The 20,511-nt window shown below is 47.0% G+C and overlaps 7 protein-coding genes, 1 non-coding gene and 1 pseudogene across 10 annotated transcripts; 4 read left to right on the top strand and 5 right to left on the bottom strand.

Moving 5' to 3' along the window:
• The first annotated feature begins 15 nt into the window (after window positions 1–15).
• Window positions 16–1,372, top strand: LOC9643528 (coatomer subunit epsilon-1). Its single transcript, XM_002963272.2, has 7 exons — window positions 16–204; window positions 261–341; window positions 391–542; window positions 658–793; window positions 859–1,014; window positions 1,073–1,152; window positions 1,213–1,372. The coding sequence occupies exons 1-7, from the start codon at window positions 52–54 to the stop codon at window positions 1,304–1,306; spliced, it is 852 nt and encodes a 283-aa protein (XP_002963318.1). The 5' UTR covers window positions 16–51; the 3' UTR covers window positions 1,307–1,372.
• Window positions 1,023–6,134, bottom strand: LOC9643529 (protein SUPPRESSOR OF QUENCHING 1, chloroplastic). 2 transcript variants are annotated; one of them, XM_024666925.1, is made up of 27 exons: window positions 5,689–6,134; window positions 5,525–5,625; window positions 5,402–5,458; window positions 5,257–5,351; window positions 5,098–5,197; window positions 4,872–5,049; window positions 4,659–4,740; window positions 4,512–4,599; window positions 4,386–4,464; window positions 4,263–4,323; window positions 4,126–4,204; window positions 3,963–4,073; window positions 3,820–3,915; window positions 3,649–3,771; window positions 3,404–3,601; window positions 3,253–3,354; window positions 3,140–3,204; window positions 2,996–3,089; window positions 2,788–2,942; window positions 2,685–2,734; window positions 2,486–2,607; window positions 2,323–2,430; window positions 2,180–2,272; window positions 2,090–2,126; window positions 1,780–2,033; window positions 1,580–1,726; window positions 1,023–1,512 (listed from the first exon to the last, which is right to left on the bottom strand). In XM_024666925.1, exons 1-27 carry the CDS (start codon window positions 6,119–6,121, stop codon window positions 1,369–1,371), a joined length of 3,252 nt encoding a protein of 1,083 aa, XP_024522693.1. In that variant the 5' UTR covers window positions 6,122–6,134; the 3' UTR covers window positions 1,023–1,368. The 2 variants fall into 2 exon arrangements, with proteins under 2 accessions (XP_024522693.1, XP_024522686.1); XM_024666918.1 differs by having other exon boundaries at window positions 4,380–4,464.
• On the bottom strand, window positions 6,106–7,817 carry LOC9655255 (probable uridine nucleosidase 2). Its single transcript, XM_002963680.2, has 9 exons — window positions 7,661–7,817; window positions 7,429–7,544; window positions 7,296–7,355; window positions 7,036–7,221; window positions 6,874–6,978; window positions 6,719–6,815; window positions 6,556–6,663; window positions 6,350–6,485; window positions 6,106–6,276 (listed from the first exon to the last, which is right to left on the bottom strand). Exons 1-9 carry the CDS (start codon window positions 7,722–7,724, stop codon window positions 6,168–6,170), a joined length of 981 nt encoding a protein of 326 aa, XP_002963726.1. The 5' UTR covers window positions 7,725–7,817; the 3' UTR covers window positions 6,106–6,167.
• On the bottom strand, window positions 7,800–11,419 carry LOC9655256 (glutamate receptor 3.3). The gene is made up of 7 exons (XM_002963681.2): window positions 10,899–11,419; window positions 9,472–10,820; window positions 9,141–9,421; window positions 9,046–9,077; window positions 8,576–8,979; window positions 7,972–8,520; window positions 7,800–7,923 (listed from the first exon to the last, which is right to left on the bottom strand). Exons 1-6 carry the CDS (start codon window positions 11,218–11,220, stop codon window positions 8,032–8,034), a joined length of 2,877 nt encoding a protein of 958 aa, XP_002963727.2. The 5' UTR covers window positions 11,221–11,419; the 3' UTR covers window positions 7,800–7,923; window positions 7,972–8,031.
• Window positions 11,420–11,613: 194 nt separating this feature from the next.
• LOC9655257 (putative exosome complex component rrp40) lies at window positions 11,614–13,115 on the bottom strand. The gene is made up of 9 exons (XM_002963682.2): window positions 12,819–13,115; window positions 12,687–12,764; window positions 12,545–12,628; window positions 12,411–12,467; window positions 12,265–12,357; window positions 12,143–12,215; window positions 12,015–12,090; window positions 11,873–11,963; window positions 11,614–11,818 (listed from the first exon to the last, which is right to left on the bottom strand). Exons 1-9 carry the CDS (start codon window positions 12,849–12,851, stop codon window positions 11,699–11,701), a joined length of 705 nt encoding a protein of 234 aa, XP_002963728.2. The 5' UTR covers window positions 12,852–13,115; the 3' UTR covers window positions 11,614–11,698.
• On the top strand, window positions 12,889–14,216 carry LOC9655258 (annotated as a pseudogene).
• Window positions 13,480–13,616, top strand: LOC112344237. The gene has a single exon (XR_002991639.1). It is a non-coding gene; the product is annotated as a small nucleolar RNA snoR134 (small nucleolar RNA).
• A 399-nt stretch (window positions 14,217–14,615) lies between the features above and the next one.
• LOC9643530 (probable folate-biopterin transporter 4) lies at window positions 14,616–16,659 on the bottom strand. 2 transcript variants are annotated; one of them, XM_024666967.1, is made up of 7 exons: window positions 16,490–16,659; window positions 16,304–16,431; window positions 16,017–16,238; window positions 15,439–15,927; window positions 15,191–15,388; window positions 15,007–15,144; window positions 14,616–14,947 (listed from the first exon to the last, which is right to left on the bottom strand). In XM_024666967.1, the coding sequence occupies exons 1-7, from the start codon at window positions 16,565–16,567 to the stop codon at window positions 14,674–14,676; spliced, it is 1,527 nt and encodes a 508-aa protein (XP_024522735.1). In that variant the 5' UTR covers window positions 16,568–16,659; the 3' UTR covers window positions 14,616–14,673. The 2 variants fall into 2 exon arrangements, with proteins under 2 accessions (XP_024522735.1, XP_024522742.1); XM_024666974.1 differs by lacking the exon at window positions 16,490–16,659 and having other exon boundaries at window positions 16,017–16,071; window positions 16,125–16,238; window positions 16,304–16,401.
• Window positions 16,660–18,151: 1,492 nt separating this feature from the next.
• Window positions 18,152–20,305, top strand: LOC112344229 (IQ domain-containing protein IQM2-like). Its single transcript, XM_024668628.1, has 9 exons — window positions 18,152–18,461; window positions 18,534–18,649; window positions 18,779–18,881; window positions 18,955–19,023; window positions 19,087–19,266; window positions 19,358–19,486; window positions 19,556–19,648; window positions 19,713–19,811; window positions 19,898–20,305. Exons 2-9 carry the CDS (start codon window positions 18,540–18,542, stop codon window positions 20,081–20,083), a joined length of 969 nt encoding a protein of 322 aa, XP_024524396.1. The 5' UTR covers window positions 18,152–18,461; window positions 18,534–18,539; the 3' UTR covers window positions 20,084–20,305.
• The last annotated feature ends 206 nt before the right edge of the window (window positions 20,306–20,511 follow it).

A 20,511-nucleotide genomic window follows, 5' to 3' on the forward strand; every position in this document is an offset into this window, starting at 1 on the left:
CTTTAAGAATATACCTCGTATCTGGCAAGAACCCTAGATCTTACTCACTCCATGGCGCTCTTCTTCGTCAAGAACAATTTCTTCCTGGGCGCGTACCAGGAGGCGATCAATGCCGCCGGCAAGCTCAAGGGATTGTCCGATCAGGAGGCTGCCGAGCGCGACTACTTCGTCTACAGATCGTACATTTCCTGCGGGCTCTACCAGGTACCGAATCTCTCTCTTCTCGCACTAGAAGATCACACAATTCGAGTGGATTGCAGATTGTTATCGATGAGATCAAGAGCTCGACCAGCGCCCTGGAAGCTGTGAGGCTGCTTGCTACATACTTCCTGGGAGAAAAGGTAAACAAGGGATTTCGAAAGAAACAAAGTAGCAGTGTTGTTGTTCCAGGAGTCGGCAAAATCGTCTCTCAAGGACTTGTTAGCGGATCCACTGGTTGCTTCCAACAACGACGTGCTTCTGATAGCGGGCATCATCCATGCTCACGAACAAGACTACAATGAAGCGCTCAAGTATACTCATGCTGGAGAGACGCTCGAGCTGTAAGTTAAATTTTTTCTTTTTCTTTTTCTCTTCTTTCGTTGGAGAAAACTTTTGTCTTTGCTTTGTTTCTCTTTTCATTTTCTTCTCTTCTGATCGAGAGACCCTTTTTTCCAGATGTGCGCTAAACATTCACATGTACTTAAAGCTGAATAGACCCGAGCGAGCCGAGCAGCAGCTAAAAGTCATGCAGCGAATCGACGAGGACCACACTCTCACGCAGCTGGCCAATGCGTGGGTCAATCTAGCGCTCGTGAGTTTTCTCCTGTCAAGATCTTCGTATAGTTTCTATAACAATCGTGTTTTTGGCCTGGACAGGGAGGCTCCAAGATTCAAGAAGCCTCTTACATATTCCAGGAGCTCTCCGAGAAGTACTCGTGGACGGTACCGCTCATGAATGGAAGGGCCGTTTGCCACATGCATATGGGCCAGTTTGATGACGCCGAGCAGCTCCTTCTAGACGCTCTCCTCAAGGTACAAAGTTTTCAAAGCTTTGTTTTTATTATCGATTGATCAAACACCCTTGCTCCAGGATAACAAGGACGCTGACACTCTCGCCAACCTTATTGTCTGCTGCCTCCATCTCGGAAAATCCACCACTCGCCATATGAGGTAACTTTGACACTCCGTTTGCTCCAACGTTTTGCTAAGTTTTGTTTTGTTGTTTGGTAGCCAACTCAAGTCATTGCAGCCGGATCACCCGACGATCCAGCGTCAAGTCGCGGCCGAGACGATGTTCCAGCAGGCACTCCAGGCCATGGGCTAGGCGGAGATACTCTCCTTTTTGTATTCCTGACATGAGATAAATCGCCAGAATCTTCTTTCCTTTCAAGGCTGCTGCTGTGGTGGAGTAACAGTGAGCTTGACTGGTATGCTTGACGAGTTTTCGGTGCCACCGTTGCTTTCCTCGAGTGGAACCTCCACTACAATCCCTTTGTACAGGCAAACTTTCTCCTCTTCGCAATAGTACACCTATGGGAAGGAACGAGCAAAAGTGAGAGTTCGGAAGGCCGCATTGCTGCCATAGAAAAGAGCAAACCTTGGAGATTATTCGTAATAAGGAACTCGTCGGTTTGCTTCTCTCGAAACTTAAGCTCGCCCGACCATCCTGAAAAGTGCCTTTATCTGGCTTTACGTCCACGGAGTCATCAGGTTCCACATCAACTTCGTACTTGCTGGTTGCTTCCTGTTTGTAACAAACATAATAAGTATTACAATGCTTTAGCTTGGAACACGAACCTTGCTGAAGTGATATTCAGGAGGCAAATCTATTTGCAGTTGCAAGTCTCCTCTGAGACCGGGAACAGCCTGGAGACGAACGACTTCCATGTCAGAGGAAGGCCGTCTTCTCAGCCGACGAGGAGACTTCTCCAATGGTCTTGGAGGCTCGACTCCTTTCAGCTCCAACGTAGTGACTTGTATAGCGTTGTCGTCCGCCCCGGGCTTGAGTAGACGAATCAAGTTGTTGTTTGTATCGGCTACAAATAAGCTGCCTGTTCAAGCAGACTTTGTGAGTACTAAGGGGATGTAACGTGCTTTAAGTTCTTACCATTGGGGCCCAAGGCGAGACCGGCTGGCTCTGAAAACTGAGAACGAGAAGGAAATAACTATCAGCGAATTGGAACAGCAGCTGTGGTACCTGAGCTTTGACGCTTTTCCCATCTTCGTAGCCAGCGACACCAGTCCCTGCTACTGTACGCACTGTTTTGCTGGCTAAATCCATCAGTTTAATCTGCAATATCAAAAGCATGTTAACGTTGTCGTTTTGGAAATGACTCTGACCTTGTGATTGTAAGAATCCGCCACGTAAATTGCACCGTTTGCGCTCGAGAGTATGCCCAGAGGGTGTTGGAATAGTGCTTGAGACGCTGGGCCATCCTTATCTCCGAACTAACGTCGACGGCTGAAACGATGCAGCTCTGGCGATGCATAAAACAAAACATACCTGAAACAAGTTCTCTGGAAATGTGGGATCGCCTCCCGAAAGCCATTGCGAGCCTCCCGTCTTCAAGTTTACGGATCTCACAGAACTACTTTCGCTGTCGGCAATATATAAGTGGTCCATATCTGCCCCAACCAGCTCAGAAAAGCTGAAGCCACGTTACAACTTGAGACGAGATTGCTGGGCGAGAAAAGAAACCCACCAGGAGATAAGGACAGGCCCGACGGCTGCGCGTACGACGAGTTTGACCCCCTGACACATAGAAATCATATAGAAATCATACTAACATGTTGAAAACTACTTACTTTGAGCCATTGAGGTTACGCTCGTATCCATCCCCGCTAAACACTTTCGCAACACCATTGCTCCTATTAAATTCCCATATTTGATGCTCCCCCGCCATTGCTATGTAAAGCATCCCATCAGGATGCAAGCAAAGGTCCCATGGTGAATTGAGCGGCTAAATGAAAGAGAGAGAAATGGTAACTGAATCCATATGATGTATGAATGTACCTGAGACTGGCCTGCTTTTCCACCCCTGTAGTCAAAGCCTCTTTCTCCAGTACCAGCCAAAGTTCTTACTGTCTCTTTCACAAAATCAACTTCCCTGTAATTGCATAAGAAATGTTACTGAAGTCAGATATCAAACTATATTACCTGAGAGCATGATTTTCGGTATCTGCCACGTACAGGATGTTCTTTTCAGTATCATACGCTACACCCTGTAGAACGGCCATAAGAAAGATCCAACAGTCTTAAAACTACTGCACCTGTGGTCGATTAAATGATGCTAAGGAGAATGATCCATCGGTTAAGCCTTCTGATCCAGAGCCAACTTGTAGAATATAATTTCCATTCAAATCGGTGACAACCTTCAAAAAAACATTGTCATTCGTGTAGATACAAATAAAAAGCACTTACTATCCGATTGTGATTGCTATCAGAAATGAAAAGACGACCATTTGCCAGGTCCGTGGCCAGCTTTCCAGGAAAGCTCAATGGAGTAGTCAGAATTCGCGCACTTTTGCTTTTCTCGAGCTGTAATGGAATAGGTTGAGCGTTCAAAAGTTTCTTCTCTCCATAATATTGCAGTGCAGCATCCACTAGATTGTCCAAGTCCTATGGCAGACGTAAGAAAATCTTGGAAAGCGAAGACGAAATAATACCTTTCGATGACCTTCTCCAGCAAGCCTCGCTATCACTTTCCCATTGGGACTGACAACCACGAAGGTTGGCCAAGAGCTAACTCCGAGTTTGCGCCATAGATTCATATCACCGTCGTTCACTACCTGTGACTTTGTGAGTCAACTCCGCTATCCCGAATAGAATGGGCTTACCGGATGCGTCACATTGTACCGAAGCACTGCATTTCGAATCGCCTCTGTGTCTTTCTCATTGTCGAATTTGGCAGAGTGTACACCAACAACTGTGAGCTGCAAAAGATTTTCATATAACAAGAAAAAAAAACGTAAGTACTCACCGGTTGATCTTTATACTTTTGTTCAAGGTATGCCAGATCGGGGAGTACATGCATACAGTTAATACAACAGTATGTCCAGAAGTCCAGAATAACCACCTTTCCGTGCAAGGCCTGTCAAACTAACAAGCTTAGCCATTTTAAACACACATCCAGTCATGCATACCCCTTTAAAACGAAGAGGTGCTGCTGTGTTCAACCACTGAAGACCTGGGGGAAATTCCATGACTTTCTGTCCGCCACTTCTGTAAGCACCAAAACTGTTTCGAAACGACATCTAGCATAAGTAAACACGTCACTTTCTTTGCTTCAAGATTCGATATGTAGCTCTTGAACGAGTCGATACGGTTCCCAGAGTCCAGTTCTAGTGAAACAAAAACAACCATAAGCAGGAGACTACCAAATAAAACTGGCAGCAACCTTTACCAGAGCCAATAGCGAGTGGTATATCATCAGCACCCAGAAAAGCATTCAAAAGTGCCATAGGAGAACCATATGTCATGGCCTGTTGGTATCTTAGTTAGTATAAAGAACGAGAAATGGAGTGTATACCTTCCAACGTGTTGCAGCAAAAGCCAAACAGGATGTTCCTAGACTAAAGCTTCCAAGCCTGATAATGTCTCGCCTAGTGATGCTAGTGCTGTAAAACAGCATGCAAAGCAACAGTTTTTTGCCAAATCTTAACAAAGAGAGAAATACCCGAAAGGAAGAGATACTTCAGTATCTAAAATAGAGTAGATCCAGTCCATGCCGGTTACACCAGGCGCCGCTTCTTTAACATCTGCATCAACAACACAGATCCTGGACACTTTCTTAAAAGAGCCATTGAATTTATTGAAGGAAAAACAAGAACAAGAGCTTTGCTCACCAAGAAAAAAAAATGGAAAGAAAAAATTATCTAAGCCATCGTACCTTTGTCTTGTAAGTTCAGTATATCAGAAAGTGTGATATTGGCAATATTCATTCTGGTAAGTGTTGGATTCGCCTTGGCCAAACTTTCTTCGGAGAGAGTTGTGGATACAGCAATGCACCTCATTCCGGCTGCTCGAGCAGCTTGCACGCCAGCAAGTGCGTCTTCTACAACAACACACTGGACGACACACAGTTAAAAAGGACCCGGAATTTAATCATGCCTTACCTCTGATGGAGGAAGGCCAAGTGCTTTCGCTGCGGCCAGAAAAATGTCCGGCGCAGGCTTTAGCCTCTCGAAAACGTCCGCTGAGACAATGGCATCAAAACTGCCAGGAAAAACACGTTGCTGAAACACCAGCACATTAAAAAAAAAAACAGTAAATACTTGGTTTGTGGTAAGCCTGCTGCCGAAAGATTTGCGTCAACTTTGATTCGATCCGCACTAGATGCAACGGCGACTTTGAGACCAGCACGTTTGCACTGAGTGTTGAGGTGATTAGAAGACAAACTTTTAATATCCATGAGCTTACTTCCATGATGAGCTCTAGTGCTCCGGGATATCCCAAGCCAGAGTCCGGCTTTGCGTACTGTCGTAAAGATCATTCACTCGTTACTCTTTTTTTTTTCGCTTTCCTGTAGAGCACGATTTTCACCTTTTGGATGTAGACTTCAAAGAACTTTTCTTTGGCTTGAATGGGATCAAAACCTGGGACCTGGTACAATCCAGCAACACCTCCCAAAAAATTTGCTTCGCCTGGAAAGGATGGAAACCAAGAAAGATTTCTTTCGATCAAAAGCAAGCCGGGGGAAAACTTACCAGTTCCCATGAATGGAATGAAATCCTCCGGCCTGACAGTCACGCCCATTCCAGCGAAAACATCCACAGCTGCGTCACGCGATCTCTCCTCGCTATCGCACAGCACTCCATCCATATCGAACAGCACACCACGAACTGGCGGCGCTTCTTCTTGCAGCACAGCGCCTTGCCGAGATTTCTCCACCGCCCTAGCGCAAGAACACGATCGATTACCTCCATTGCTTCCACGCCATCGCCTCGATGCATCGCGCCGCCCGCGGATTTCCGGTGCGAACGCCAATGCTGGGCGAAAATCACCCGCGCCGCAGTGGCGCCGCGGCCATGGCACGAGATAGGGTGTGAGCGCCACGGAAGGCGCCATCGCCATTGCGCATGTATGGAGCTCCAAACTATAAATCTCGGATATTCCCAAGCAAGTGAAGAATATTCTCATTTTTGAACGTGGAGAAACGCGATCCACAAAGGAAAGAGATATCCATTCACGAAGCCATGAGGCGTTCCTTTAGTAAAACTACGAGCTTATCGGCGTCCACAGTCACTGCTACTTTCACCGGCGGCTTGTTACACCACGCTGTAGGTACTGCCCATCTACAAATCACGAAAGAAAATTTCTATAGTTCCATCCAGGAACACGAAGGAAAAAAAAATGGCGAGAACTTACTTCTTCCTTGTGTTGTTAAACAAGGTAAGCCCACGGCAAATTCCCTCCTGCTGGACTCTTACGACACCTTCTGCGTAAGTAAAGAGCGATGGATCGATTGCCGCGATTACTGTTGCGGGATCGTGAAGATAAATCGCTGCCAATAGAGAGAAAACTCATCAAAAGCTCGGCACAGAGAAAGAAAGCTTCTCTTCTTTTTTTCTCACCGTCAATGTTGTAGTAATCCCTGTGATAGTTAAGGTAGCACATAATTACATCGCATAGATATCGACCATACTTGCTGTCGCTTCTCCTGAGCTCCTCTATTTGTGGGCCTAGAACTTGCGAAGTTAGAGCAAAGACAAAAACGAGAATAAAAGACCAAGGTACCTGTCATTGTGACTTGATGCGTTATGTTGATGCCGATTATTTTCGTGTTGGCTCCGCATGTAAGGACTATATCCGCGGCCAGTGGATCTCCTAAAACCTTCATCCAAAATCACTTTTTTTAACAAGAACCGGAAACCGGGGACAGCAAAACTTACATTTGCCTCTGCAGCGGGGTTAACGTTCCCGTTCACAGCAAAAGCACCACCAAGGATCACGATCTCGCCTACAAGTTTAGCAAATGATGGATCCATCTCCACAGCCTATGTTTTGGACACAAGTAGTGTCAAAAGCACAAACGAAAATCCAAAACTTCGTACTTTGCCGAGATTTGTCAGAGGGCCAAGAGCTATGATTGTCACTTCTCCAGGGAACTCTTTCACTTTAGAAATGAAAAACTCGGAAGCAGTCATATCAATTGGTTTCCCCTTTGGAGCCGGGGGATTTGTGTTCCCCAATCCATCTTTTCCATGAATAAAATCAACAGCGTGCTCTTTCGTATCACCCTGTCAAATTGAAGGAAATAAAAACCAGATGGAGCCCGAAACTTAAAAACACACACACAAAAGAAAAAACGAACCTTGAGAGATTTGTGTAGCCCTTGAGCAACAGGAATGTCCTCCCTACCTGCAAGTTCGCACTAGAACAAGAACCTCAGCTCCCGAAACCTTTGCGAGGCAGAAAAGGAAAACGAAAAGGAAGAATTTTTTTACCAGATGCAAAGCGTTTTGAGTTGCCATTGACGTTGATACATTCCCAAACGTCGTCGTGAGGCCAATGACATCGAGCTCTGGCGACTGAAAGGCCAGCAAAATCGCCATTGCATCGTCTGCAAGAAGCAAAGGAAGAATCGATTAGAAAGGATCAAGAAGAAAAGAGGGAGAATCGACCCCCAAGCAATGCAAATCCAAAGAGAAAAGCCCCGGCAGCAAGAACTACGCCTACCTATGCCCGGATCTGTATCGATGATCACCTTCTTTTGGAACGCGTGGGCGCTGGCGGGCGCCATCGAGCGCTCTGCTTGGCTCCCACAAGCAAACAAACGTCACGTGAAATTTAATCTCCCCTAGGTTAACAAAAAATATAAAGGAAAGGATATGCTCCATCAAAAAAAAGAGGAGGATCGCATATTCGCATTTTGAGATATATCAGTAAAAAAGTCGTGTAGTGGTCCAATGAGAATTTCATTTCTCATATAATCGTCAAGCCTGGAAAGAACGAAGATTAAAACCAAGATGCCAAAATCGACAGCTTACCAATCGAGTATACAGTTTAAGCGGCGAAGATCTCGTCCCAGGAGCTCATATAAATAATCTCTACGCTGCCTCAGAGGAGCTACAGCCGCTATTGGTATCCGGGCTCCTGTCCTCCTCTCGTCTCGAGCTTCCCGTGCCTCCTCCCTCTTTCTTCTTGAGCGAAGAGTTTCGATGCTTCTTTGGAACCTCGGACTCCTCCACGTAAGTGACGAAGGACCTGAGGAAGCTCGAGGAGCGCCGGGAGTTATCCTGTATGCTGTTGTCTGGCGACGAGCACTCCTCCTTCTGGGCTTTGAGAATTCTGCGGTAGCGTAGCAGCATCTTGGTGTAGTAAACGAACAGGCAGATGATGGAAGCCGTGCCTGTTATCAGGAAGAGCCCCCAAAACGTCCCCAGTCCCAGCTCGTTGGAGTCGATTTGCACCTTCTGTGAGCCGCAGTCGTATCCGTTGAGCCAGGTATCGTGGATGCGTTGCAGCTCGCCGTTTTCGGCGAGTGTGAGTATCGCGGTTGACATGTCGATGGCCAGCTGCGATCCTTTTTGGAATGCCTGAAGGAAAATCCAGTCAACGATGAAACCGAAAAGCTTTACCAAAAACACTTACAAATCCCCAGCCGCTCTTCGTAAACTGCTGCCCGGCAATTGTGAAATCGCACTCTGACGACAAAAAAAGCTGCACGTAAGGCAGTTCGTCCACTATAGCTCCCACGCCACCTGACTTTGGACCTTTCTGGAGAGCTGCGGTGTACGCTGATAAAGAATCGAGAGGGACTAGCCTGTCCCTCGGGACGTTGAGTTGCAGCAAATACTCTTCGACGAATGATCCTGCTTGGTATCCTATAGGTACATTACTCGCCACCAAGCCGGCTATGTTTTGAATTGTCGGCATCAGTTGCTGAACTGTAAGAATGGATGTGAGACTGGCAGTGTAGCTCGAGTTGATAATGAGAACAACAAACAACCAGATAATAAGCACGGCCCGTCCAAGGGTGCTCTTTACATCCTCTCCTGCAAAAATGCAAGCCTGCTGTTTCAAGATCCTACATGAGATATAAAGCACGAAAACTGACTTACTTTGAGCGAAAAACAACGTGGAAAAGCTAAACCTGCGGAGTAAAAACAACCGAGTTATAGCTACGACAGAACAAACAAGCTTGAAAAAACGTTACCAGAGTGTTGTTACAACTTGTTTCTTCGGTCGACCACGGAAGTCACGGTTTTTCTTGTGTTCCAACAGCCACATAACAACCCCAGTGAACAAGAAAAATGCACCCGTTGTAAACCACATCGCTGGAGTAAACGGTCGCATAAAAGCCCAAGCATGGTTTGTGGCCCCTTTCTTGAGAGGAACGACGACAACCAGGCCCGAGGTAGTATATGGTTGTGTAAAGTCTACAATCTTTGCACGCTTGGTTGTAATCGTTATATCTCCCACAACTGCGTCATATTCCTGCACCATTCGATTTGTGAGTAGATTTGCGAGATAAAAAAAGAAAACACCTTGTTGACAACTTTCTGAACGAGCTCGTCGTAGCTCGGTGTCGATGTCCCGTTTCCATACAGCTGAAACGAATAAGGAACAGTGTAAGGAAGATACGAGAGCGCTGCCTGAAAAACATCGATGCAGAAACCATGAAAGACTGTCGCATTGTCGGGTCCAAGTGCTGTATCTACAAATTCCTTGTATCCTTGCTTGTTCGGGACCCCGATCACCAGAGGCCGTCCATTCTTTGGAACCATCCAGCCCCGAGGAACACGCACGGCACCACCAGGCCATATGACGTCCTCAAGTTTCTGTTCATCGCTTTTAATGCTCCCGTTGGTGCCTGGTTCAACAGTCGAACAGCCTGTAGCATTCGTCCAGTACCCCACTGTTCTCAATCCTTTTCCCACCATATTGACGATTTGAAAAGCTGAGTCCGAAGGATCGCCTCTCTTATCAAGCTGCACTAATCCCGAAACCCCTTCAAAACTCGTCTCCAAGAAGTCTTGCAACAAGGCCTGCCCCTCCAGCAGAATCTTGAGCTTTGCCAAGTCCGAGCCTCCACCTGAATTTGCCTGGAAACCTGTCGGCGACACAAAGCTAAAGTTCCCCCGGTTGAGGAGAAACTTTCTCACCGCATATGCGATCATCCAGATGCTGTCATAAGCATACAGATCATACGCATTGTACTGCGAATAAATGAGACCACTGCCGTCCTCCTCCGCTATCTTTTTCCACCTGGTCGCAAACGCCTCAAGCTGAGGAGACTTTGGCACGTAGCTACGAGTTCCAATCACCCCTTGCGTTGCTTGAACATAATTGCTTTCTAGGTAGATGGTGTCTAAAGTCGATATGATCGCTTCGGTAGCAATCCAGACGTAACCTTTGTCCAGCATCCTCAGCAAGTAGGCCTCGCTAAACAGCGTCAACCCCATGGCAGGCTGAAGATGAACTACAAATATCCTGGTACCCATCTGAGCCAGTCCCGCGAGAATCTTGCTAATCCCTGTCCTGTCTATAGCTGGATCCAGCGCGGCCTTGAAGACGATGCTGGCCCCGAAACCAACAAGAGCGTCACCCAGCGTGTCAACACCATTTGTCCCAAAGTCGTCGTCGCTGTAAATGGCCACAACTTCTCGCCACCCGTAGACGCTGATGATTCCAGCCACTGCTTCCATTTGCATACGATCACTGCGCGCGAGCCGGAGGAAAAAGGGAAACTGATACTCGGACAAGGTTGGATCGGTGGCAGACGCTGACACTAGCGGGACCTGCGTCGCTGCTGCCATGTGTGCGACGAAATGGGCCACCACTGACGCCTGAGGCCCAGCAATCGCAACCACGTTTTGTTCGAACAATCGCATCGCTGGAAAAAACAGAAAGGACCACAGACACACGATTGAATAGTGAACAAGCACGACAAATCGATAAAGGAAATTCCTACCTGAGGCAGCGCCCTGGAATGCGCTGCAATTCGAATTCGCAGTAATGATCTCGAGCTTCGTCCCATTGAGGAAGCTCGAATTCCTGATGTTGATATCGTCCACAGCCATTTGTATAGCCACCATGCCTGTGTGCCCGGCGGTGGAATTGAGAGCCAGAAGTGTGCCAATCTTCACCGACGCTGGCCATTCGGCGAGATCGGACAAGCTCCCGAGCACCACAACCAGCAAGAGAGCTAACCTGAATACCACTGCTCCCATCGCCCGAAATATTTCCTCACACGGAGAGAAATGCCGCCAGCAGCGCCAGATTTCCCACCGCATCCGCGCGCCTCGCCTGGAGCGCGAAGAAATTCGCCGATTCAACGCCGCGCAGCTTATGAATCGCCAGTGCGCTGGAATCTCCGCCACATTCCCCCTGCTCCATCCTTGTCTTCATCGTCACGGATTGCTAAAGCGCAAGTGGCGTCGCGGCATCTAGCACGGGACGATCAAAAACCCTATCTTGCTCTCGCATTTCTCTTTATTCCCTTTCTTTTCCTTTTCTCCCTTACGTCACTCAAGATACGAATATCCTGTTAGGGCTCCTTTGTGTCCGAATCTCTTGTAACTGACGCATAAAACGTGACAAAAGGACGGAGTAGATTGATTTGACCCCAGCGGTCACAAGCTATCCCTGGTTACTAATGTGAGACGAAACGCCCAAGAACAACATCATTGACGCGACGTAGACTTGCATACTATGATAGAAATCTCCTGGAATCGATTAGACAAAAAAAATTTAAGCCCAGGAGTTTAGAGATCACTTCGCTGCTTGCAAAAGCTTCTGGACAAGTATGTGTTGTTGCGCTGCGCTCAAGCACTCGGAGTTGATGATCGCATTGGAGACGAGTACGGTGGTGGCTGGAGCATCGGATTTCACCTACAAAATCTCACACTCGCTCACGAATCCAAGACAAACAAGTTCCCGACGTACCCAAACGCGACCATTTACACCAACGGCGATCTCAAAAGCCAAGCTTTTGCCAAGAGCTTCGAGCACCGGATAAGTCGGCGTACCCAAGAGCCTGAAAGAGAGAGAATCAGGATCGCCTGAAAACTATCGAGGAAAAACTTACGATCTTGCGAGTCCGGTCGAGCACTCAAACAGGTATCCTTCTTTCAGTGGGCCGTAACCAGAGCCTTTTCCAGAAGCTGCAAAAGATCAAGCATGTTTACTAAAAGACCAATGCTGGAAGAAGCATACCATCCAAACACGAGAGCGCGGGACTGATATCGCGATGGGCTTTCACCACTCTTCCATAGACCACAGCCCCTTCCTGTGAGTATAGAGTTCTCGTCACCGCACCACAAATCCAAAAAACTTGCCTTGAGGTTTGGAATGTTCTTCCGCGTAGCACCCTCGAAAGAGAGTATAGGAAGAAGCCCAAGAACTGGAGCATTCAAATCCACCAAAAACTCCTGTATGTGACGAATGAAAATCACTTGAGCAATCACTTGAGCAATCATCAAACCTCGGCGCGACGATCGATAACAATTCCAATCACAGAATCCTCGGCACTGGGAATGTACTATACAAACCAAGAGAAAGAAAAAGATAAAGATCAAGCTTTGCTCAAACAAAAAATGCAAAAAGAGCGAAATTTACTCGCTTCTGTGATCCCTCCACCCAAAGTTTGGATTTTGCGTGATTCAATCTCCCGGCCTTGATAGCTACAACGCGATCAGCATCCTAGACAAGAAATGCTCGCTCTTTCAAACAAGGACAAAGAGAGATAAAAGAAAGAAACCTGAGAAAGGCCGCTTCCCAATCGCAGCACCTTGTTTTGCGCCTGAGCTGCGAGACCAAACACCACATCGCCTGGCAGCTAACAAGATCAATCGCGAAAAATTTCCAGCAAAGGCGCCACAAAATCACTCACAACGATCCGGGACGCGCCCTCCTCTCCCCCCATTTACAAATTTCTAGGTTAAATCTCTTTTAGGTTTGAGATGGTCTAGGGCGCGGCGGCCGCCATGGCAGATCTGAGCGATGTCGCGGCCACCGATCTCTTCTCGGAGCTCCTCCGCCGCCTCAAATGCATGCCTAAATCGCAGAAGCGCCTCATTCTTGTTGGTAATCTCCCTTCTCTTTCATGTTCCTTGGAGAAATCCTCGCAGTGAGCTCTTGCTTTCTCAGGGCCGCCGGGATGTGGCAAGGGCACACAATCTCCCATCCTCAAGGAGCAGCATTGCTTGTGTCACTTGGCCACTGGCGATATGCTCCGGGCCGCCGTGGCTGCGCAGACGCCCTTGGGCTTGATGGCCAAGCAGACAATGGAAAAGGTTAAATGGCCGCCACTCTCTGTGAACTAAAGGATGGTAAATCTTTCTTCTTCGAGCTTTCTCTTGTTCATACTTTGATCGACGGTTTTTTCTTTCTTCCAGGGACAACTTGTCTCGGATGATCTTGTGATTGGTATCATTGACGAGGCTATACAAAAGCCTTCGTGCAAGAAAGGCTTCATACTGGATGGTTTTCCGCGGACTGTAGCTCAAGCTGAGAAGGTACTTTTCCTCTTTCTTTCTTTTTATCCTGTAAGTATGCACATAGCCTACCCCGGGCTTGTCTGAGATCCTCATGACGAATATTGCCCTATGCTTGTGCTAGAGAGAAGTGCTTCCGTGTTGCTTGCTCAGCATTTGATTGCTTGGCAGGTGTCTAAGTGTAGCACACAGCTTTTCTATCCTTTATTCCTAAGTCTGTGTTGCCACTGCTTGGAATGATGCTTTTTGTTTCTGTGTTGTTTGCAGTTGGATGCAATGCTGTCCAAGCAAGGCGTCAAAGTGGATAAAGTCCTGAACTTTGAGATACCTGACAGTGTTCTCGAGGAGAGAATCACTGGCCGCTGGGTTCATCCGTCAAGTGGGCGATCTTACCATACCAAGTTCGCACCACCAAAGGTTCCTGGTCGGGATGATGTGAGAACCAGATGGTTTTGTTTTTAGGCAGGATGAACGAGTTTCTCTCCGCAGGTAACGGGTGAGCCTTTGATTCAAAGGAAGGATGACACGGCTGAGGTTTTGAAGAGCAGGCTGGACGGGTTTCACAAGCAAACCAAGCCTGTAAAGAGGATCTTTTTTGTTTTGTTCTTCTGCTAATTTTGGCATCCCAGGTGATTGATTATTACACAACGAAAGGTGTTGTTGTGCAATTGCAAGCTGAAAAACCACCGCAAGAGGTCACTGTAGCCATCTCGAAGAACTTATAAGAATGTAAAACATATGTATTGCTCACGTATTTAAGTTAAAATTGTACAGTTTTATTGTCATTCCAAAAATAATAGTATAAATTTTGGTAGTAGCTTAATAATTATTGTTCGGCTGTTTAAGGTTTGACACTTTTTTCTATTAATTTATTAATTTATTTTTGGTTTGCTTAAGCAAACCTGTAAGAGTAAATATACCTAAAATATACTTAAATGTTCTAGGATATTTTACCATTTAACAGTCATTATTCATTTAAATTAATTTTGTATTCATAATTTATAAACTTACTTAAACACTTTCTAATATATTCTTTTTTATTCTACCATCTAATAGTTGATATACAATAAGATTAATATTGTATTTATAAATTTATTTATAATTATAAATTTTTATTTAATCAATTACAATTGCTACATGCAATGCGTAGCAAATTATTTGTATGTTGATCATTTTTAACATATAAAGGTGAATGATATCCAATGCTGACAATATTCATGCTTTTATTTGTATTAGTTTACATATTCTCTTTTAAGAATTGTGTGTAAGGGCCATTCCTGTTGCCTCTTCAGGTATTAAACCCAAGAGTAAAACGGGAAGAAGTGTGCATGCAGCCTGAATAACAATCCCAAGGGACAAATTGCCAAATTCTTGCGACGAGATTTGCAATGCAGACGCCAAAGCTGCACCTGCAAAAGAACTTATGGTACCTCCCAAGTTACTGATTGACATGAACAGTGCAAACAAAGTTCCCTCGATTCCGGGAGGACATATCTGACCGGAGAACACCAGAAATGGCATAAACCTGTTGTGTTTAGTCCAAAGTGAGTTCTGGAAGCAGTAGAAAAGGAAGTAAGAGCTCACTTGAACTGATTGACAGCATCTCCAACAGCGGATGCCCCCAGAACGAAAACTTTGTCGGGAATTCCCATGCGTGTGTTGAGGCGAGATACAAAAACCACATCGCTCAACGTAAGAATGGCAAGACCAATATGAACCAGCCTGAAGAAAAAACTATAAGCGAAAGAAGATTATCACGTAGCATTACCTGAAAATTTTCCTGAGTGATACTCTCTTTAAGTAATGGTTGTAAAGAAAAGTGCCTAGCATGAGTCCTCCCCAGCCAACTACACGGCTGGTTCCCAAAAAAGACGCGTCCAGCTTCACAGAATTGGTCTGGAAGTAGAACATAATCGTTGACAAATTTGGAACCGCTGACTGCGATATCAAAAACCACAGCATTGGCCTGTAAAAGGTTGATCAACGGAAAGTGTATGATAGAAGTGGAAGACTTACCGGAAAACCGAAGGCTGCTTCACTGCTTGATACAAAGAGCGACAAGCGCCTCTTATTGTAGGACTTGTCTTGTTTTGCTCCTCGCGCATTTCCTCCTCAGTTTCAACTTCTTTCCTGTCTAAGCTCCCTCTTCTTCTGCGAAGACTTTTGGATTCTGGATCATCTAATGCTTCGTTCACATCGTTTGGCGAACTGCTTTTTGTGTCCTGGATCCCCTGTTCTTCTACACTTTCTGTTTTTCCATCGATGGCCTCGAGCTTTTCCTCGGGGCTCTCGACTATTGCTATCTCTCCAACACTATTTCCCAGCTTCCTGTCGTCCAGAAACGCGCAGGAGAGAAGCTGGACGAGCGGGAACGTCGCAAACATCATGAAGATCCCACTTACTTGAAGTCTGTCCAACGCCACCCCGCCGGCAATACTCCCCAAAATCCCACCGAAAGCCATCGCTAGCCACGACATGGACTGGAGCTCTCCTGCGAACTCAGCCCTGAGCAACACACAAGTTCCACAGTAAGCCAAAGAGAAAGAACAAGAAAGATAAAAAATTTAGTTTTTTTACTATGAACGAGAGAAGACCTTTCTTTCCTGGCCATCTCCGCAACCATGGCATCCACCACCACGTCCGCCATAGCTGCTCCAAAATTCTGGATCGTCAGGAGAACGGTCAAGTAAATGTAAGAGGACCTGGACCACTCCACGGCGCCGAGGACAAGCCATGGAACAAAGCACAGGACGCTGGAGATGACCAGGTATGGGATGCGTCGTCGACCAAAGATGGGAACGCAATCGGAAAAAATCCTGGCACAAAGCAAAGCAAAGCGAGAGATTAGCATTTCTTTGTTGACTATTTCTCACTTTCTTACCCATACAGAGGCTTGATGCTCCACGGAAGAAACGAAGTGGACATGACAAACTGCGACGCAGAAGGGCTGAGCTTGAGCTGATCCTTCATCTGATAAGAGACTCCCATCCATGCCAGCGATCTAAAGCCCTGCGGTAGAAATCTCTAAGAAAAACGAAGTTCCTACGCTCGCAACAGCGATCCAAACCTGCGTCCAGTAGATCGAAGTCACCAGGAGCAAGAATGGCGCCCCAAATGTCCTCCCCAGCCTCCCGATCCACTTCATCTTCTTCTTCTTCGTCCCGCCGCCCTAACGAATTAGGTCAAATGAGGAGGCCCTAAAACAGAGAGCGCGTAATCCCTGGAAACGCGGCGATTTGGAGAAATTAATGACCTCCGGAAGCGAGCTCGCTTTCAAAAAGGATGAGCTGCGGCAAAGGTTCAAAGAAAAGCTTGTGTGTGTCTTTGCCTAGCTAGCGAGCATTCCATCCAAATTAGTAGTTTCTCTTTTGTTTGTCAAGTCGTCGGTCATGGCATCCTCCCTACACAATCAATTGAAATCCAGAGAGGATTAGGGGGGAGTGAGAGACCTGCAGGTTTGACGTCGCCGCACACGCACGCACGGAATAGATTTGTCAACGTTTACGCGTTTGCGGCAAATAAAAAGAATTGATTGCTGGCTGAGGTCCTCGGGTAGGATGGGAATCAATCGAAGCAACAAACAAATCAGTCGTCCAGCCCGCGACGCATTACCCACCTCCGCCATCACCACCGCATTGAATTCAAGATTCATGCATGCACATCTCGATCCCTCATCTCGCAGTGCAGCACCTGACGAAGATAAAAAGAAAGAAATACGTGCAGCAAGGAGCTGAGTTGATGGAGTTGATGGAGTTGATGGGTGGGAGGGATTTTGATTTTTGAGAGATGGCCAACCGGACCGCCAGCCCATTTCGGGTTGGCGTCTGTGGTTGACCTTGCACTGCCCGCTGCTGCTGCATTGCATGGCTTGTTGTACCCGCCAGAAAAGAAACGGGTGTCGTGTCAACACGCTTATGTGATAAACCTGCATGTCAACCCCCGTAGTAAAACAAATCAATTAAAATACTGCCCAAAAGGTTGCAAACATTTTCTTCATCATCATCATCGCGCTTTCCGCTTCTTTGCGAGACAAAAGTGCCCCGACCCCAGGATTCCCGAGAGCGCAAACAGTGTCTTAAAGCTATTCAACACCAAAGCCCACTAGTTTACTAGACAAAAGCGCGGGATCTTTCCAGGCTTGTCTGCTAAAATATTTGCTCGCCGGTGGTTCCTCCCAAACCCTAAATCTCCTGCAGTGGCTTTTCGGGGCTCATCACCAGACCAGCTCGCCACCCATGCGGAAAGATTTACACAGCATGTTGACTATGCCTTGCGTTTGTCAGGGCAGGGTAACCTAAAAGGCTGGCAGCCAGCTCGATGGAAAATGCCCATCATTGTCTTGTAGCTACCACCACCGCCAGGGCGTGAGAATCATACGGTGCTCTGCTCGTACTTCTACGGGTACATTCGTATATGAAGTCGCATTAAAGTCGTAAGTACAAAATGCCTGGTTGTGGTATATCAAGCGCCGCGCCGCAAAGCGGATAATTTCTCTTTTGTCCGTGATCATCTCTGCCAGACGCGCTTAGAGCCCTACTATACCCCTCCCGCCAAGCCGACACGTGGAAACGAGAAACTTTCAAAGTTTTAAAAGGGTGGCATATCCCCCGGGTAATCTCCCGCCCGCCGCGACTGTACGGAGTGGCCAGGGTGGCCCACGTGGCGGCTGACCAGGGCACGGAAATTTGGGGAAGCTTGGTGTTGGCTAGGTCGCGTAGCTGGGGCGAAGAAGGGGGCGAATGGCTATGGTGGATGTACCATCGCAGGGGGTCCATCTCCACCGTCGCCTGGTGTGGCCGCGCGACATCGCTGTGTGGGCGCTGACCGTATGCCCCCTTTGGTCGCGGCCTTTAAATGCTGCCTGGCAGCGCATTCTTTCCCCGCATTCTTTCTTCGCGATTTTGCCTCTCTGCTGCGTGCACCCTCGTTCTCGATCGGGCGCTCTCACTCCCCCCTTCGATTGAGTCGCGAGTTGGGTCGTTTCAAACTACACAAATCCGCAGTCATTGTGGATTCCGCGTCTCTGCTGCTTGCTTCTGGTAACTCCGAAGATCTTATTCTCTCCGCTTTCTATCAATTGTCTCACTCGCGCGCTCATGTATCAAATTAAGGTGGACATGACACGAGCTCCTGTGGAAGCGCTATCGATTTCCAGCACTGTCAGGACGAGCTTTCTCACTGATTTCAACCCCTCGCCTTGCCCAGCCGAGACGCTCACGGCAGAATGGTAAGCAATTCCCTCTTGAGTTTTACTTTGATTCTTCACTTCCCTTCTCTAAAGTTGCTCTAAAGTTGCTCGCCTTGGAAAAATTCTCTATGTAACTAACGGCAATGCGTTTGCTTCGAATGGATCCAGGTGGAAAGTCTTAGAAGGAGCAGATCTTATGGAATTCAGCTCCAACGAGAAGCAAAAGAGTGTCTCCGCTAGGTGGGCGCAGCTAAAGAAGAAAGTCGGCAAGGTGAGAATTTGGAGCCTTCTTATCAAGTAGCAAGAAAAGTTCTCGTTTTGACTGGAAGGTTCCTTGGTTTTAGATTACGCGAGGTCGTTCCGAGGACGATGACAATGCAACCAACCTTGCAATCCAACACTGGCTCGAAGCTGTAAGCACCGGAGGCTCGAAAGAGAATGTTTTTTGGTGCTAAAGTTTCGTTTGCGCAATGCAGATCGATGCAACACATCGTTACGGCCACAATTTGCACGTTTATTTCAAGTTCTGGGAGAAGAGTGACACAAAGGAGCCATTCTTTTACTGGCTGGATTACGGAGAAGGGAGAGGCGTGGATCTGCCGGACAAATGTCGCAGGTTCAAACTCATGGAGGAGAAAATTATCTATCTAGGACCTGTAAGATTGGAACTCTTTTCCTCTCTCTCTCTCTCTCTTTTCGTTATTTTTTATTGCTTTCGTATGGGTTTGAACTGGTCCATTTGTGCAGAAGGAGCGAAAGCCATACGAAGTTGTGTTCGTCGACGGGAAGTTTTGCTACAGGCAGACCAAGAAAAACTTGGATGGCGACCAGATGATCTTCGTCTTGAGCACAAAAAGGAAGCTGTACGTGGGAAAGGTACTAACAAAAACTTCGCCAATTCCAGTCTACCAAGCTTAAACTTTTGTGTCTTTCTTCCTTTTCCAGAAGGAGAAAGGTAGATTTCAGCACTCCAGTTTCCTAGCGGGAGGCCCTGCATTAGCTGCTGGTCGTTTGACTGTGAAGGATGGGGATTTGAAGGTAAACTTGTGCACAAGGTCGCCTTCTTTTGGACTGACCATAACATTTCTTGCTGTCTCTGTAGTGTCTTGAAGCACACAGCGGTCATTACCGGCCGAGCGAGATGAATTTCAAAAACTTTGTCGACTTGTTGTCCTCCACTGGTGTGGACGTCACTACAATGGTGCGTATGATTCTATCCTTCAAATTGGCTTTCGTATCTCCGAGTCGTGGCCTTTGACAATTAACAAAGTCTTGCTCTGGTTGCAGATCCTCGCCGGTTCTCACGACGAATCCAAAGGTCGACAGAGATCTCTCAAGCGGCGGCAGAGCAGCCACGGGCATGAAATGCAAGACGCCCAGGAACAATATCAGGCACTCGTTCTGAATGCCGACGCTGACAACGAGACTTCCGGTACATTTTTTGATCCCACAATCTACACTCCTTTCGTGTAGAGGCAAGCTGGAGGAAGGCAACAAAGTGGAGCAAGCAAGCAAGCATGCACCAGAGATGACTCTACGCTCGTCTTCCTCGCGCTGTACAGATTGTCCGAGAAGAAAGAAAAAGAAACAAGCGGACAAAGTCTCGCGAGAAATGTACAAAATGACTCATTTTGTGAGAGATTCTTTTGCAAATTCTCATCTAATTCAACTCGAAGGAAAACAAAGTTTCGGATCTTGTGTTCTTGGGACTCTAGAGTTTGTAGAGACTAAACTTCCTCGTCTTTTTAGCGGCGAAAAAGCGCTCCTTGGCATGGAATTTCGTGTTGGGTGGTGGATGCCTTGGAGCCCAAGGCAAGTACTAGAGACAAACACATACACACAAAGACCGCCAGTTTTATCTCTAGGAAGAAAGACCGAGCTACCAGAGAACCAAAAATAAA

This window comes from Selaginella moellendorffii, unplaced genomic scaffold (genome assembly GCF_000143415.4).
Source record: "Selaginella moellendorffii unplaced genomic scaffold, v1.0 SELMOscaffold_3, whole genome shotgun sequence".
NCBI lineage: Eukaryota > Viridiplantae > Streptophyta > Lycopodiopsida > Selaginellales > Selaginellaceae > Selaginella > Selaginella moellendorffii.

Excerpts from the sequence above, each read along its gene's own strand:
- LOC9643528 (XM_002963272.2), top strand. The coding sequence starts at position 52 with ATGGCGCTCTTCTTCGTCAAGAACAATTTCTTCCTGGGCGCGTACCAG. Across the intron at positions 342-390 it reads CATACTTCCTGGGAGAAAAG|GAGTCGGCAAAATCGTCTCT; the intron begins GTAAACAAGGGA and ends TTGTTGTTCCAG. Across the intron at positions 1,153-1,212 it reads TCCACCACTCGCCATATGAG|CCAACTCAAGTCATTGCAGC; the intron begins GTAACTTTGACA and ends GTTGTTTGGTAG.
- LOC9643529 (XM_024666918.1), bottom strand. The coding sequence starts at position 6,121 with ATGAGAATATTCTTCACTTGCTTGGGAATATCCGAGATTTATAGTTTG. Across the intron at positions 4,074-4,125 it reads CACCTCTTCGTTTTAAAGGG|GCCTTGCACGGAAAGGTGGT; the intron begins GTATGCATGACT and ends TTAGTTTGACAG. Across the intron at positions 2,735-2,787 it reads CGTAACCTCAATGGCTCAAA|GGGGTCAAACTCGTCGTACG; the intron begins GTAAGTAGTTTT and ends TCTATGTGTCAG.
- LOC9655255 (XM_002963680.2), bottom strand. The coding sequence starts at position 7,724 with ATGGCGCCCGCCAGCGCCCACGCGTTCCAAAAGAAGGTGATCATCGAT. Across the intron at positions 7,356-7,428 it reads CTCAAAACGCTTTGCATCTG|TGCGAACTTGCAGGTAGGGA; the intron begins GTAAAAAAATTC and ends TTCTTGTTCTAG. Across the intron at positions 7,222-7,295 it reads GGCTACACAAATCTCTCAAG|GGTGATACGAAAGAGCACGC; the intron begins GTTCGTTTTTTC and ends TCAATTTGACAG.
- LOC9655256 (XM_002963681.2), bottom strand. The coding sequence starts at position 11,220 with ATGCGGTGGGAAATCTGGCGCTGCTGGCGGCATTTCTCTCCGTGTGAG. Across the intron at positions 10,821-10,898 it reads ATTCCAGGGCGCTGCCTCAG|CGATGCGATTGTTCGAACAA; the intron begins GTAGGAATTTCC and ends TGTTTTTTCCAG. Across the intron at positions 8,521-8,575 it reads CGAAGAGCGGCTGGGGATTT|GCATTCCAAAAAGGATCGCA; the intron begins GTAAGTGTTTTT and ends ATTTTCCTTCAG.
- LOC9655257 (XM_002963682.2), bottom strand. The coding sequence starts at position 12,851 with ATGGGGGGAGAGGAGGGCGCGTCCCGGATCGTT. Across the intron at positions 12,358-12,410 it reads TTATCGATCGTCGCGCCGAG|GAGTTTTTGGTGGATTTGAA; the intron begins GTTTGATGATTG and ends CGTCACATACAG. Across the intron at positions 11,819-11,872 it reads GTGTAAATGGTCGCGTTTGG|GTGAAATCCGATGCTCCAGC; the intron begins GTACGTCGGGAA and ends GAGATTTTGTAG.
- LOC9643530 (XM_024666967.1), bottom strand. The coding sequence starts at position 16,567 with ATGAAGTGGATCGGGAGGCTGGGGAGGACATTTGGGGCGCCATTCTTG. Across the intron at positions 15,145-15,190 it reads TCACTCAGGAAAATTTTCAG|GCTGGTTCATATTGGTCTTG; the intron begins GTAATGCTACGT and ends TTTTTTCTTCAG. Across the intron at positions 14,948-15,006 it reads GATGCTGTCAATCAGTTCAA|GTTTATGCCATTTCTGGTGT; the intron begins GTGAGCTCTTAC and ends TAAACACAACAG.
- LOC112344229 (XM_024668628.1), top strand. The coding sequence starts at position 18,540 with ATGACACGAGCTCCTGTGGAAGCGCTATCGATTTCCAGCACTGTCAGG. Across the intron at positions 18,650-18,778 it reads GAGACGCTCACGGCAGAATG|GTGGAAAGTCTTAGAAGGAG; the intron begins GTAAGCAATTCC and ends GAATGGATCCAG. Across the intron at positions 19,487-19,555 it reads GGAAGCTGTACGTGGGAAAG|AAGGAGAAAGGTAGATTTCA; the intron begins GTACTAACAAAA and ends TTCCTTTTCCAG.